Source organism: Oreochromis niloticus, linkage group LG7 (assembly GCF_001858045.2).
Source record: "Oreochromis niloticus isolate F11D_XX linkage group LG7, O_niloticus_UMD_NMBU, whole genome shotgun sequence".
In the NCBI taxonomy this organism is placed as follows: Eukaryota; Metazoa; Chordata; class Actinopteri; order Cichliformes; family Cichlidae; genus Oreochromis; species Oreochromis niloticus.
This window is the reverse complement of record NC_031972.2, coordinates 59,109,549-59,125,833: the sequence shown is the minus strand read 5'-3', so window position 1 is coordinate 59,125,833 and position 16,285 is coordinate 59,109,549. Positions and strand designations below refer to the sequence as shown.

At 42.2% G+C, this 16,285-nt stretch overlaps 2 protein-coding genes across 6 annotated transcripts in view; one reads left to right on the top strand and one right to left on the bottom strand.

Moving 5' to 3' along the window:
- abtb2b (ankyrin repeat and BTB (POZ) domain containing 2b) overlaps positions 1 to 1,548 on the top strand; it is a 39,467-nt gene extending 37,919 nt beyond the window's left edge. The window contains exons 16-17 of the mRNA XM_003440384.4: positions 44 to 157; positions 333 to 1,548. Coding sequence (XP_003440432.1) covers positions 44 to 157; positions 333 to 566 — 348 coding nt within the window. The 3' untranslated portion in view covers positions 567 to 1,548. The remainder of the gene's footprint in view (positions 1 to 43; positions 158 to 332) is intronic.
- A 254-nt stretch (positions 1,549 to 1,802) lies between these two features.
- Positions 1,803 to 16,285, bottom strand: part of brsk2a (BR serine/threonine kinase 2a) — a 178,219-nt gene continuing 163,736 nt past the window's right edge. For 3 of the 5 annotated variants that reach the window (XM_005471008.4, XM_005471007.4, XM_025909492.1), the window contains 7 exons: positions 14,699 to 14,759; positions 12,529 to 12,736; positions 12,341 to 12,389; positions 11,326 to 11,449; positions 10,010 to 10,190; positions 8,011 to 8,100; positions 1,803 to 4,597 (listed from right to left, as the gene is read on the bottom strand). In XM_005471008.4, coding sequence (XP_005471065.1) covers positions 4,377 to 4,597; positions 8,011 to 8,100; positions 10,010 to 10,190; positions 11,326 to 11,449; positions 12,341 to 12,389; positions 12,529 to 12,736; positions 14,699 to 14,759 — 934 coding nt within the window. In that variant the 3' untranslated portion in view covers positions 1,803 to 4,376. The remainder of the gene's footprint in view (positions 4,598 to 8,010; positions 8,101 to 10,009; positions 10,191 to 11,325; positions 11,450 to 12,340; positions 12,390 to 12,528; positions 12,737 to 14,698; positions 14,760 to 16,285) is intronic. The other 2 variants (XM_025909491.1, XM_025909493.1) reach the window with 2 other exon arrangements.

Below are 16,285 nucleotides of genomic sequence, written 5' to 3'. Positions count from 1 at the left end.
CATTATTTTTCCTCCATTAAAATGTTCATGTTTTCTCCTGCAGCTGTTGTCAGCTGCTAGTTTGTTCCAGTTGGGGGCGCTACAGAGACATTGTGAACTCATCTGCTCTCAACATATCAACCTAGATAATGCAGTCAGCATCTACAAGACTGCCAAGGTAACACTTACTGATAGACTTGGATTGGACTACTGTGAGCACAGTACATATGTATACATCAGTGCTATTTCAGGCATGAAAATATGACGTTGATATAGAAGTTGTTTTGATACTATTGGTTTACATAAATTAGGTCTATAAAATTTGGTCATTTCACTGTCCTTACTTCTGTCAGGTTAATAGTTCGGTGGAGCTGGGCTCGTTCTGTGAAGGCTACTTCTTGCAGCAGATGCCTGCCCTGCTGGAAAGAGAGAGTTTTAGGAGCTTGCTGATGGGACCCCTGGGGGCCCGACAAGGAAACAACTCCACTTCTACGCTGGCGCACAGCCGGGGTGACTCACTTGTGGAGGAGCTGGAGACCACCCTGGCTCAACGACTTCGCTCTCTCTACGTCACTTCCCGTGTCTGAAGACAACATGGCAGATGCTGTTGAGAGAGGACAGAAATAAGTGGATAAATGTGGCAATTAAGAAGTCTCACCTTTTCACTGATACAGAATCAGATCTGAAGTGTTTCAAATACAGAGGTTTTCTTGGTAACATCTGATTTTTGTGTGTGTGTGTGTGTGTGTTAAGGAGCAATATTTTGACACTGGGGCACAGATTAGTGAGATGCCTGGCAGTGATTTACTCTGTGGGCAACTCGGCATTTCATACTTTGTGCCAAGCACTCTATCAGAATGGTTTTTGTGACGTACAGCGTTCCGAAGAAGAAACTATGATGCCTTTTCTCCAGGGCTCAGGAAGCTTCACTGGACAAGCAACAAGTTGAAAGTCTGAATAATAAGGCAATGCTGCCCTCTAATGGACAAAGCTTGCAACATACATAATTGCCCTGGAGGATTGGGATCAGTGGCAGCATCACGGTTTTGACTGAAGCAATGTAAAGTGATTACAGACTGAAGCCTTTATTGAAGAACTGAGTGAGGTGGCCTTTTGATGCTGGACTTTAAACTTTCTGTTCTATAGTATTGCGTAGTGGGAGGAAGGCTGCAGCCTTAAACTCCCTGCATCGATGTAAGCTTTGGATTAAAAAATCTACTTTTTTAATGTAAAAGTTTTTATTTTCTGTTTGTTTTTTTTAAGTATGATGAGAGCAATGAAACATTTCAGAAGAGTGGGATGGACATTTTCTATTTAATGAGATAAAGATGTGAGAGTATTTAACGGGGTGTCCCCTTTTTTATTTTTATTTTAGTCAAAGCAAATTATTAGTATGAAAAAACCCCCGCTTCTGCTGTTTTACCAGGTACGCTCTAACAGTTTATTAAGCTTGTGTATGCTGAGGTTTAATGCTTCGACACAGGTACAGCTGCGGAGGCTAACATGGGATTTGGACGACAAGAGTCTGTTTTTGTGCTGGATACATTATTAAACCTGGTAAACAAATCATTTAATGTGTGAATTGTTTTGGACTCACCTGGAATCGGGGAAAACAGCATATTTACAAATGAGGAAGCCTACAAAATGGAAATGATTACATATGAAATACAGTCTTACCACAAATCCATGGCATGTGACGTAATGAGGGGGGGAAAAAAAAAATCTACTGCATCAATCTTAACTTTGTGTATAAAACCTTTTTCCTCTCTGGTCTACACTTACCCTTGCTTGCACTGGTAGAAATAAGGATAACAAACACACCATAACTGAATGAGTTTATTTGTTTCAGCACTGAAGATGCTCACAGTTATGTTGTATGGGGATTACAGTCAGTTTTGCTCCTGCTCTGTCAAAAGACCCATGTAGGCCTCTGAATCATTGGATATCCTTAGTGCTGCTAGCTTCCCATTGTAGAAAACAGAAAGGAGGGCGCATATCAGGGTATTGCTTTGTGTTTGTAGTACTGGTATCCCCTCCCTGTGCCTCTACTACTAACGGGTAGAGAGAGCCCAGACCTCAGAGCCTTCCAGAGAGAGGTACAGAGTTGAGGAAGCATCCTTCAAAAACTTTGTGCACAAGATAAGGAGGAGGAGGAGGACGAAGGGAAAGATCAGCAGGACCAAGGGAACAATTTAAAAGAAAAAAAAGAGCCAGAAAAAAAGCAGAAAGGGTGGGAAAGTAAGGGACAGAAGGGGAATTTAAATTTTAAAAGGTAGTTTTGTGGAAAGAGAAGTGATGAAGGCTGAGAGAAGGAGTGAGTTTGGCATGGAACATTAACACTAAAGCCATGCAAAGAAAAGCTCATGTTTTGACATGCACACAGCAATACAAGCTAAAAGCACAGAGCAGGAATCCCCAGCATTGTTGAGAAGACAATCAACCCCCATGGTTTGTCTGTCTATTTACAAAGAGAAGAAGCAGATCAGGATCTGTGGTGTTCTTCTCCTCCAGCCTGGCCTACACGCACAATAATATGAAACTGACAAATATCAATAGAAGAGCATATTCCCTCTCCAAAAAGAGGCTAAGTCTACATTCTTAAATTACTGGTAAATCATTTTTTTTCCAAGAGTTCCCACAAGTTCTCTTTCCCTCTGCAGACAGAGCATGGAAAAGAGAATTTATGACTTGTCAAAGTTCACATAATTCAGTTAAAGTCAGACCAAAACAAAGGAAATAAAAGTTCTTTTTTTTTCTTAAATGTCCCATTTACAAACACACAAGAGGGTAATAAATAACATTCAACTGACCTAACAGCTTTGTTCATATAAATAGCCAAGATATAATAAATTAGGAAATCAAACAGTGAGATGAACAAACATGAATAAATAAGGACAACAATACAAAAATATCCACAGTTGCATTTATCACGTCATTTTTTCGTTTGTTTCTCTACTCCTACTGCTGGTAAGTGAGACTAGAGAGAGGTATAAATGAAAACCAAAGAGAAAAAGTGCTGCAGATAATAGGAAACAGGAATGTTTGGATCATTATTGGGTCAATCAAACAAAGACGTACATGATCATGTAACAAAAATACACAGAATTTAAAATGACAGTAAGTGGCAGGCTCAGGTTTACCAACCTGTTCCTATGGTATCTAAACAGTGTCACAACTAGACATTTCATTTTTTTTTTTTTACATAAGAAATGATATCAGTCTGTACAACAGAATAGATCATTCATTTTAAATACCCGAATATCCACCCACTTCCCTCCCCCCAACCCTATACTATCATTTAATATCCCCGGCTGCCCTGTTCTGCTCGCACCCGACTCCTCTCTGAAAACAAGTCCAGTCTGTTTTGCAGCAATAGTATTAAGTCTAATAAAGTCAGTTAGTATTTCAAACCCAGTTCTTCACAAAGAAAGTACATTATAATAAAAAGCAAACAAATACAATCCAGCAAGCATCCGTGTCGGCTGTTTGGGCTTTCCACAAAACTCCTCTCCCTTCTCTCCTCCTCATGTTTCTGCATGTTGTCTTCTTTTTTTTAAAATGTTGTTCATCATTGAGACATCCCAGAGTTTTTGTGCATACTGGATCTGTGCGTGTATGCATGTACATATTTTGCGTATGTGGCATCTGTAGTGTTTTTGAATAATGCTTGTTTTCCAATTAGCAAATGCTCCTTGAAGTCAGAGAACGGGGATAGCTGGTGAGGGGAGCGAGTGGTCTTGTTTTATTGGGATGTGTGTGCTTGTGTGTTTCTAAGAACCGGAACACTACAGGATTTTTTTTTGTCTACTTCTACCGATGGTTGCCAGGGGTGGAGTCGGGGTGCAGAGGAAGATGAAGGTAGAAGTCTGCATGAAGGGTCTGTTTCCATGGTAACCCCTCCCCCAGCACACCGCTATAAGAAGAGTCCACCGTCAACAATTGTCCGTCTCTTGGCACGCTGGAGGGGTGTGGAGGGGTGGTCGAGGGAGGGCGAATGGAGCAGGGAGCAGGAGGATGGACTTTAATAGGTTTTCTGGATAATTCCTGGTATCAGAAACAAGTCAGGTCATCACACAGGTTAGCAGCAGCATGGGAGCAAACAACTGAGGCCCACAGGTGATTAGATGGTTAGGGTACAGGGGTGGTAATGATGGTGGACACTGAGGGGTAATGGAAAGGGGAGTGGAAGGACAAGGGTGTGTATCTGTTATGTAGGTGCAACATGTTGTTTGCAAAATATCACTTTGATTCTTTTAATATATTTCTATCTATATAAAGTCATTTTATAGAAAAGATGTCCATAAATGATTTATATATATCTAGCTATGTACAGATAGCATATTCTCTCTGTGCCTCTGGCTTAAAGTGATACTGGGATGACTACAAAGCGTCACGGTCTAAGATTCCTCTGGTGTCCCCACAGACGCCACCGACAAGTGGGCTCTGTCTCGGCCTGCAGCGGGGAATTTGGTGTCATTATTTTCTGGGTCATGCCTCCGGACCTGCATGGGTGAGGGGCAGTGCTTGGAGGGCGTGCCAGGGGGGTAGGGCACCTGTCCATTCTTCTCGTCTGAAAAAAGTTGTTTAATTACGTCAAAGAAGTTACTCAATGGGCTGCCTAGGTACACAGATGGGAAGAAAAGAGGACAAAAAAGGGGGGAAAGAGAGAAGACAGAAGAAACAAACTAATGAACAATGGGGTTCACAGGATAGAGACATGGCTACATGTAAGGCAGAGCGAGCAGAGGCGAGGAGGTGGTAGACCCACGTACACTGTGCAAGGATGAGAACTGCCGAAGCAGCTGTGTTTAGACCACGTAATGCATTAGCCCCGGCAAATCATGCATACGTTTCAGCGCAATCAACGGAAAAAATCACAAGTGCCCATCAAGTCGAAGTAGTGTCCAGTGTGTCTGAACGAGTTTGGCTGGCCAGAAGCAAGACAGACAAGATGACAGAAGCGAAAAATGAGAAAGTGTGGAAATTCAAGAAAACGCTTCCTGTGAAAGAAGCATTACTGTTCCCCCTGAAACAAAGTCTGGGAAACCTGTCCTCCAGCATCAAACCTCTGACACACCCTCAATGTAGGTGTGTCAGACGTTTGGTTTGACATACTAATCATGAGTCATGTTTTTGCTTTTTATTTTTCCTTAAATCTCAAGGAGACATCATCACTTTTAGACTACTGTAATTCCCTCTACAGGGAGCACATCCAAAAAAACATCTCTGATTGTTTAAACTTAGCTGTCAGATTTCTAAGAAACTCAGAGAAGTTACTTCTATCCATGCTACACCACACTAGCTACCTGTTATACGCAGAATTGACCTTAAACTAAAATTTCATTCATTTTATTTTTAAATACTTATACAACCTCAGTCCCATCTCCATTATAGACATACACACACCTTATGAACCTGCCCACTCCTCATGACAGAGCCTCCAGAATGATCAGACTTCTGTATCCGTTTTATCTCATTTTCCAGAGGAAATGAGGTTAGGAAGTATCTACTTTTATACCAATCCTCAAATTTTACTTCATTGTGAACTATTTATGCTGTATTCTCTAATACACAATTTTACTGTGTTTTGATATTCATAATCATAGCACTGAAGGGCAACATAGACTTCTCATTAGTGAGGCTGTCTACCTTGTGGTAATTGTACATAGTGATGTATATAACACAGTAAGAGACCTGAATGGACCTCAGAAAGAGGAAACACTTGCAGTGGGTGTACGTATGGACAATAGTATGCATGCAAATGATAAGCATTAAGTACACCAAACATAGGAAATGAAGCAAAAAAAAAGAGGCGATGGTCCTTTTGTTAATGGTCCGCATAGGCATGACTGATCAGTCAAAAACAAGACTGTTTCTGACTTTTTTGCAGAGTCTAAACAAACAGTTACAGCATCGATAAAAAAACAGACTGAGGAGCTACACGGATGATAAAGCGCACAAACATGCTGGACTACGAAGTGTCTGCACATCAGCAAAATGTAGATTATAAAATAGAATTTCTTTTCTTGAGGTAAAAAGTTCTGTTATCAGTCTGCATGTATTTCCAGTATGACGACTGCCTGCAGTATTGTGTAAATTAGAAAAATTGTCATATACGGATTGAGCAATCACATGCAAGCGCACATGTGAGAAGGACAGTAGTTGATTTCTACTGATCCATTATCCTGCTGGAATATGGCTGCAGCTAACTTCTTCCCCATGTTTATTCCACATTATTTACTTAACTCTTTCCCAGTCCAGATTGGGAATTCGTGTTTTGAAAAGACTACAACACATTACATAATAATGCCTTTTCTCAAAAGCATCTTTATCTGAATGAATATAACTACATTATACTGCCTGCATTCCCCCATACTTTAACTGTTGTTTCACCTCTTTATCGTCTTCGTAAGTACAGGTCTCAGAAATGCTGTCATCACTAGTGATTAGGGGACATAATGACCAGGTCTTGATGAAGCCCTTTGACACACTGTTATGCAAATCAATTTCTATTCTTATTTACAGTCACTGACTTTCATTTTTAAATCCCTTTTGTTCAGGTACTACTAGTGTGTAAGTGGGTCAAAGAAGAATAGAGAGGAGGAGAATAGGATTGTTTTCATGCTGATTGCTTCTCAGCGTGATGCTGCAAAGACATTAATTCGTTCAACTAGCCTTTGTCAAAAATAACTTACTTTGACTTTTAATACTAACTGTATCAGCTCGGACAACACAAACTAAAAATACTGTACATTTCAGTATCTATCCATCTATTGCTTTAAGCAGTTCTTATACTCCGACAATGTCATCTCTCCTACAGAGACAGCCCACTACGTCAAAACCCCCACCACCATTAAAACCTAATCTAATGTAACTTATTGTAATTTTACCCTTCCCACACCTCAGCCTGGTAATGAGCTGCACGATATAAAAAGATAAAAAATAATTGGTAAACTTACTGAGCCACAGCAATGATAACAGACTGTTAAATATCATAACAGCTGTCATGACTGCTGTTCATTTCTGAGTGCCAATGAGAGTAATATTGCGTAAAAGACACAGAGCAAAGACACAGCTCACACTTAAAAACTATAGTGGGACATGCTACCAAGACCTGGCATGGAACTGGATATGAGTTTAAGAGGACAGAGAAAGACGCAGACAGGGTTCAGAACTGGAAGCGTTTCCTCCTGATGTTGTTTCCTTGTCTGTCCAGCAGATGGAGCTCTTGGATGGCAAGTGAGATGCACACAGCTCGCAATGATTCAAAAGAGTCAACATGTTAAGAGTAGAAAGGGGTGAGTTGGAGCCCTATGACTCTTCATCATCCAGACTTCACATTTATGAAACAGGATCGAGCCACAATGGCACAAAAACAGGCTTACATTTGCTGAAACTGTCACCTCTGAAACTACTGAGAAGATGAGAGAAGAAAGAGAGGCTAATAATATTATCAAGTTCACATGTGAATGGCTGGGTGATGATGATCGTTGACCTCAGAGGTTTTTGTATCTTGCTTTTAGCGTTGGACTGGTGAACCTACAGAGAGAGAAAGCGCACGGGATGCCTAGACAGCGCACTTATCAGGTGTGGTGTCGCTACTTGGCGCAGTGCAATGTGGGAGTGCGTTAAGGGGCAGAGGTGTTGCCATGGTGACAGGCTCCAGAGATCAGTCTTGAAAGTAGGAGTAACAGAATGCGAATCGGCTTACCCTACCTCTACTCTAATCTTCGCTGCCAGTGGGCAGCGAGACAACATTTGACCCGCAGTCGGTGCTTGAGAGCAGCTCCCACCCTTTCATAGCAGTGAGGCACGGGCATGCAAAGGAAGCCGATTGGAGAAGCAGAGAGTGGCTTGAGGATTTCAAGCATACTGAGAAGACGGGTTGGATTTAGCTTAGCTATAGCGGCGAGTGTAGCTCATCAAGGGGCGGGATGGGCAGATGAGGCGGTAGGGGAATGGGTGAAGAGGTTTTGGTAAAGGTTTGGAATTTCTTTTTTTATATTTTTTTGATAAGAAATTCTTACTCACCGGAAAGCTGTTGGACCCCAGGCTGATCGTGTGTGCTTAACAACTGGCTCTGAATAGTCTCCACTACTCGTTTAAAGCGCCGGCTGGGTCCTTCACAGAGACATAGATAAACACATGAATGCTGACATAGTAGACCGTTTGTCCTGGAAAACACTTACAGTTGTCTTGGTAGGTAAAGCAAAAGTAGCATAAATGATGTCTCTATTCCATTAAGTGTCTGAGCAAAGCACGACAGTAAACCAGAATGCACGAAAGCGGCACTTCTACGAGTTCAATGCTGCCATTAATAGATCTATTCTCTTCTTTGACAAGTCATGGGGTGCTTTTCACTATGCTAACTTTTGCTTCCTTGCCTCCAACTCTCCTCCAGTGACTTGAAAATCATCGCCCTTTACATGCACCACAATGAGATAAGAAACAATGAAGTTTCCGGAAAGGATTAATATTCATTTTTTGGTGTGATATATAAACAAACACATCAAATGTAACTGATGGCTTAAGAATGATCCCATACTTGCATGTGTCTTGTGCATACTTACTGAGAAGACCTAAGACACGTGATGGAGGGAGGGGGCATGTTATTATATTGAAAAAACCCTAAAAAGTCTGTTCAGGGATACAGAGTATCAGCAGCATGAAGGCACACACCAGAACTTGTACAAATATGATGCAATAACCAAATAGATTTAAAGGTACTGCTTTTTGAAGGCAAAGCAAACAGGGACATGGACGTGGTGCAAAATGTGAGGTGGAAAACTGCACAAAGCCTGAGATTATAAACGGGGACCAGAGATGAGTGCTGCTGAGAGCTCCTGCTGTCTACCTGTTGTGTACAGTATACGGTCAGTGACATGAACAACTGGCTTCTATTACACCCCATTCAGCTCAGCTGTGCCCCCATTTATGTGAAACAGAAAGAGGAGAGTAAAAGAGAGCATGTAGGTTTTTGTGCAGAACTAACACACGGGTTCAGTGTGGAATTGTGCATAGCTTGACTTCAGTTTGCTAAGTCTTATCAAGAATTCAGGATTTTAAAAAAAATTAATCCACAGGCAAGCATTTTTTTGTTAAGTTTACAACACTAACATGCTGTCAGGGAAAAAAGGACTTCAGGCTTGTTTGTTTGTTGAATATACATGACTCTATTAGTTTAAAGTGTGACATTCAAAGTGTTTCACTTGTCATTTGTGAGCTTGAATTTAAGGCTAATGAGATGGAGAGCCAGCTGCTCAAATGCCATAATAATACATGCATGTCTGTCCTCTGTGATTGGTTGAGATCCTTGGTTTGAACTTGACCCTTTCTTTCTTTCTTTCTTGGATTCCAGCTTTAAGTACAGAAGGAAGACTTGGTGTATTGAATTTTTAGAGAACTAATTCCTCCCTTGTATGCAACACAGTGTCTTTCAATACTGTTACAACACTTTCTCCATTGATTTTCAGTTCCACTGTTATACCGTTTGCATCTACTCGTATCTCAAACAGTGAAGACACATGTAGGTCAACTTGAAGTGCCCGCAGATGATGTAAACTGAGACAAGTGTTAGTTCACACAAGCCACAAAGTTAAACCTAGTCTGCAATTCTGACAGGTCAGCTCGTATCAGTTCCAGCCCACCATCAGCTGATTTTTCAGATGACACTCTTTTATGTATTTTGCTTGCAAATCTCAAACAAGGCAGATTATTTAAGTTGCTTTAGCCTGCCTACAGTTAAAACACATCTGCAACCCCCTTTGCAACCCCACTCTAAAAGACTTCTCATTTTAATCCTGTAACTGACTAAATCAGCGTCATATCTGTTCTCACTGATGCTTTCCCTGCCTCTGCCTTTCCACATATCCTCACAGAAGTGTGGATACCAGAGCCGCTGGTGAACATTCTGCTTTTGATTCTAAAGGCCATGACTGTAATTTCCTGAACAGGGACAGCCTTTCTAAAAAAATGAGTAGAAGCAGGTGAAAATGTTGAGATGTTTTGATGATTGCTGAAGTATCCTAACCTGAGAGCAGGGTGAAGGTTACAGAGTAGATGCCATTCTCCTTAGTGGCAGCTGTGCTCTCTGTGTAGGTGATATCCACCTGAAATTTCACCGGCTTCTGGAAGACTGTGGGGCCGGCTGTTGACTTGTACTCTGCTCGAAAAGAGGTCTGAGAGATGACACTGTGGCTCAGGCTGGGAATCTGTGGGGGCAAAAAAAGGAATCGTGAAAAGAAAATGTCAGAAAGAGGAAAAAAATAGGAATAAAAATAGGTAGCACAAAGTAATGGGATTATACATAGGAAGCACTGATGTTAAATTTTTCTCCCACGCCTTGCAAATGACAAGGTGAATAAACCCTCATTAAAATACCCTCCACATAGTAGGAGCCACATTTGAAACTCTAAGGAGATTAATGCCTCGGGGAGTAGCCATGCATGCCAGAGAGACTTAAGCTAATGTAATCTTGAGTCATCCAACAACATTGCACTCTCTTGCCTAAAATGAATTTGTATGCCCAATGAACAGGTGAGCCCTGAAATTGTCACGTTTTGCCATAGTGCTAGAGAGGGTTTGACATTCCATTAATGCTAGAGTGCTGAGAGGTATAATTCCACCGATTCAGGTGCCAATCTCCTGTCTGGAATACCAGCTAGCATAACCCAAAGGAAAATAGCTTCCTCCAGGGATGAGGAAACAGATTTGACATTGACCTGCACCGGCAGAGTTTGTATTTACTTAGACTTTGTTAAATCTAACTGGGGTGAGGATAGGTTCTGTTCAATTATGTACTCTGAATATCAATGACCACTGCTTAATGTTTCTTGGTACTGATTCTGCTGCGCTTACTGAAAAAGCTAACGCTGCCTTACATTTCTGCATGTATTTGTAGAACCACGCAATAATAAAGCACAACACACACACACAGATGCAATCTACGCTTTTTCTCACCCTGCACATCTAAATATACAAACACACATGCTCAGAGCACTGTATTGAGGGCAAGGCATCTATATGCTAATGACCAAAGCTCAGTGTTGATTTTCTATTGACCTCAAGTGGGTCTACAGTCAAAGAGAAAATAGAAGCGGTGAATACAAGCAGTTTACTGGATTGCTACATAAATCAGCACCATGTTAGCAAACACTCAGAGCGTGCCTGCCTCATAGCAGAGCCAACATCCCGCATTAGAGACCAAATACCCAGGTGATACGGCTGCATTCATGCACAAACAGATACAGTGTCAGAGAGAGGTGGGGCACGCAGCAGATGGGAAGAGAGTCAGGGGTTCATCAGAAGGGACAAAGAAAGAAATTAGCAAAAAAGTGGTGTGTGTACCGAGAGAAAGGCTTGAACGATGTCTGCCTTGATTGAGCTGAGAGGTTTGTCTTTGATGACAATAAAGATCTGTTCCTCTTTTTCCAGGTTGATGAAGTTACCAAACCAGGATTTTTTGGCAAGTCTGTGAGGAAAGAAAAGACAAAGTCATTTAGCAGAATATAAGCCCAATGTTGTACAAATACATCTTTATACAGCTGACCATTTTTGCAACCTTGTTTTAGTTCCCTATCAGTCTATGAATCCTGAGAAATAACCACCTCCCCACAGTTCTGTGGGGATTCAAAGGAGCAAATATTCCAGTGCATTGTGTATGAATGGGTTTGAGGGGGGTGGGGTGACATAACTGAGTCTCTCTGTGAACAGAAGGAGCAGAGGTAGATGAATTTACTATTGGCCTCAGCCCAGGTGCACTTCCAACCATATGGACTCCTGTTTTCTGGCATAATATTAGATATAAGATTTATAATATTTAGCATTACATTTAAATCAATATAAATACCTAGTAAAATATGGAAAAAAATGAAGATTAGCCTAAAGAGATGCACTGTTCTGCAGTAAGAGCCTGGCTACAGCTCACGTGACTGTATGCTTCTGGCCGAGCTAAAACAGGGTCTTTCTCTTATCAATTTTCCAACTTCTTTCAGTTAGGAAATTCCTATCTAGCCAGGTGGAAATGAACAAAACAGACAGCAACCAGCCAACCAAACAGGCATATCTAGGCCAACCTTGAGTTATCAGGCCCATGGGAACTCAAAAGCATCACACAGGCTCATCTTCCCTTCCTCATAACCCACTCACTACCTCCTGCTACTGTCCTCTTTCCAACTCAGACCAGACCGGAGGTCATTACAAGGCGACTCAGCAGGCAAAAATCAAACATTCATAGATGTTACACTTTGCAAAACATCATCCTATCAAGAGTGAGCCTGTTTGAGCCAGTGGCTAAGGGGCTGAGAGGTTATGCATAGTTATGATAGCAGTGGTGCTTTCAGAATGGGCAGCGTCTGCTTACTCTGGGGAAGACTCTGGTGTGAGGCTGGACATCTCCTCTTGTGTGGGAACTGTGGAAGCAGAGTTAGACGTAAGACGATTGTGAAAGACTTAAAAATTGTCAAAAAGTATATTACGGTACAATGTACAGTAAAACGTTTGGGGAAAATACAAGATTGTAATTTTTCATGTAAATCGGCTGAAATCTACCTTGGAGTTTCCTGCGATGGAAACGTGGTGAGCCCAGGAAGCTGTTCTTGATGGAGTTGAGCCGCGTCCTCCATGGCATGCCTCCAATAGAGGGGCTTGGGGGCGGTGTTGGAGTAGGTGTCCCAGCTGGGCTGTCCTTGGGAGTGTGCACTGGGGTGCCCTTTGGGGTGGGGAGGGGGCTGCCTCGAGGGGAAGGGTGAGGGGTAACCTGTATGAGGGGGATAGATTTGGGTGGGTGGTCAGTAAATGGAGAAGGGGCTGGTGCTACAGGGTGAAAATGGTGCAGCCTGATAGGTGACAGGGGCATCACAGGGCTAAAGGGCACAGAGAGTTGGGGGTTGGCAGCATAATGAGCACGTCGTACGTGGGGGCTGTTTAAGATGGTAGCACTGGCGATGGAGGATGAGGAAAATGGGGAGGATGGGGAAGATGGAGAAGTAGGGGTAGGAGGCACAGAGGCAGAGGGTGGCTGTGATGGAAGCTGGCAGGGAGTGGAGGGTTCTGATTTGGCTGCAGGTGCTGGATCAAGGGTGGTTTCAGGGAGTGGGTTTGATCGTGTGGCTTGGAGGGGCTTTGGGACAGCTTTGGACTTGGCAGGGAGTGTCTGTGTCTTGTTGAGTGCTTCTGGCAGGGGCTCACTGTTTGGAGTGAGCGAATTGGGGGTGGAGATACGCTGGCCTGTGCGATTTGGAACGGGCTCAGGGGATGGACAGGGGCTGGTGTTAGGGGACTGGGACAAGTCTGGGGACTGAGGTGGTACACCAAACTTTCTGACAGGCTAGATTAAAAGAACAACACAGCCAAGAGGAAGAAAGAGGTGTAAAACAAAAAGACAACAAAATAAACAAACAGAAAACACACACACACGGGAATGCATGCAAGTACACAAACACACAAAGCAAAGGAAAGGAAAGGAAGGGCAAACCACCACACAGGTAAAGGAAGAAGTAGCCAAAGAATTTGGAGGCAGGTGCACACACATAGGAAAGATGGAGGAATTGCAAGAACAAAAAAAGAGAGAAAGGAAACATGATAAAGACCATTCAGTGACTCATGTCAAAGCAAAACAAAACAAAAATGAAATGGGAATAACAATACCAGAAAACAATGTGCACAATTTAAAAAAAAAATCCAAACAAAACACAAAAAGACAGACTTTATTTGCATAAAACATACAAGGCATTCCCAGCAGAGACAAGCAAGCAAACACAAACACACAAGAGAGACAAAAGGCCAATTGGGCTGTCTCAAAAACAAGTGAAAGGTGGCAACTCTGCAGTCAAATTTCCTGATTATTTATTGATGTACTGATTTTACATGGTTCATTTGCAGTCACACTGGTTCACTATTTGCCTTCAACACATTCCTTTCTTCCAGAAACTAAGTCTGTGAAAATAACCCCACACAGAGCTTCTTGCTGAGAACACAATCCAGGCTTTGGGTGGGTCTGAGAAATCAATTTCCCTTTCAGATAAGCCTGCAAGAACCTGTGTGGTGTGAGGAGCTCGTCTTAGGATCCTGGCTAATCTGGAGCCTTCTCAGGTTAGTCAGCTGGAAAAGTTTACTACAAGCTCCCCAGCTTTGAGCAAAGGAAAGCGGGATTTTCTGAAGCATTCCCTGAGCTGGATTTCCAAAGAGCTCAGGCCATAGAAAACAGAGAGAAGGATAATAAGTGCAGAGGATGGAGAGAGAAGAGGCTTTGTGGGGTGGAGAAAGTTTTCTGTGCTGTCATGTCTCCTGTGTGCAGTCAGCAGTGTGTTTTACTTAGCATTAACAGAAACATCTAAGCTATATGGAAACACAGGAAGACCTGATATGATACAGGATATGAAAAGGTAATCAAAGTGGACCTATACTTTCTCAAGACACAAAGGTAAATCCGTCAAGGCTGATAAATGTTTATATAACGGTAAAACGGATTGGTGGAAAAATATTGCTGTGCAGAGAAATATTGTTTTCTTAGTGTGTGTGTGCTTCCTTCATGGTCAGAAAACAGAATATTGCTTTATTTTCTATTGCTGACATAATATGACATCAATAAAACGTGATCATCAGTAGTTGGTTGGCCATTATCTCAGAAGGTTAACAACTAGTTACTTAAGAACTGGGTCAAGAGGTGTGCGTTTTATGTGTGTGCGTGTTTGGATGTGAACTGAGGATTACGACTCACCCGTGGGCTGCTGAGCGGGCTGGTGGAGAGACCAGAGGAGGCTCCACTAATAGACCGCGACCTGTGGTACAAACATGTGAGAACACACAGGAGAACAGTAATTTGTGGTATCAACACATGACCTGTCACATGTTTGAATGAACACAGGTGGAGGTGAGCGCTTGGTTACTTGTTACACGTTATTTAGAAAGTGGAGCAACATATGGTGCTGTCATACTAAGCACATGGGTTACTATCAAGCCCCCTGCAAACACAACACCTACCACACAAATAGGGTACGTGTACCACAACATAATAAGAGCACTGAGGTAAAAACTACTACCAGCAATTAATCTCACTCAAAAGTCAGTTTAACAGATATTGATTTGACAAATCTAAACTTCCCACACACTAGGATTCACACTAGCTTTAAGCCACATTTAAAGTTTGATAATAAACCAGTCATTCTGACTTCTTAAGCCTTTAGGCCATGAAACTATCTCGAGAGGGAGAATGAAGAGAGACATTTGGTTGAGCACCATTTGTCATGTTTGTCTTTTCCCTCGCAGATGCCGTCAATAACCCCTATGAGCAGAGTCCTGTTCAGAAATGAACAATCACAGCACAATCTGTCTTCATCAAGCACGCACGTACACATGTACACACACAGACACACACGCAGACCCAAAAACAACGCCTGTCAACACTTGGAAACACCAGCTGCTCACTGTCACAACACTGTTCTTTTTTGTCATTCAATCTAATCATACCCCTCTTCCTTCTCTGCCCCCACTTTCTCTTTTTATGTCAGCATGGGTGCATTTATTAACGTATGTCTGGAGCTATAGATCTTTTGTCTCTGCTTGAATAAAGGGAGAGATAAAAACTACCTGGCTGAAGAAGATCTCATGAACAAACTTGAGAAGAGACTGAGATCATTTAAAAGTGACCAAGTAAAAAAGGGAGGATGGATGGAAAAATAAAGAGTGTGTGGAGTAACAGGGACATATGTTCACTTCTAATGCTGGAAGCATTCCCACAAGACCGCACAGCATCCGAGGAGGCAAAAACTAAAAATGATTATGGCTATCAGCCTAAAAAATGATAATACTGTTATAACAACTGCTACAGCCATAATCATACTCCTGAGAGTAAACAAAGCAGAATAAGGAACATTAAAAGCTACCAAGAAAGTGAGGGAAATTTAGAAACACCCACTGGCAAGCTATTTTTATAAGTTTACCGCTCCCCTTCTACAAATTTATTTAGTGCACACATCCTTTTACACATGAGTAGGCGTGCCGAGACCATGCTGGCAAGGATTTCCTGTTTCATGGAACAACTGACCAGACAGTTGGTATCATTTACATTTAAGTCCTACAATCCACTGAGACATGGCCACAGTTGCTCACTGCAGCACTTGTGCACATGTAGCCAACTGAACTTCATTTAAACATGGCCAAAACACAACGTCCTCCGGCCATTATGAGCATATTGTTAGGAGCACTCTGCATCTGTTAGTGTTGGACCAGCAGGCCTATAAAGCTAATGTTGCAGATGGTTATGCTGTACAGTAATAGGCTGTCAGAGGCTCACCCTTGCTTCAGA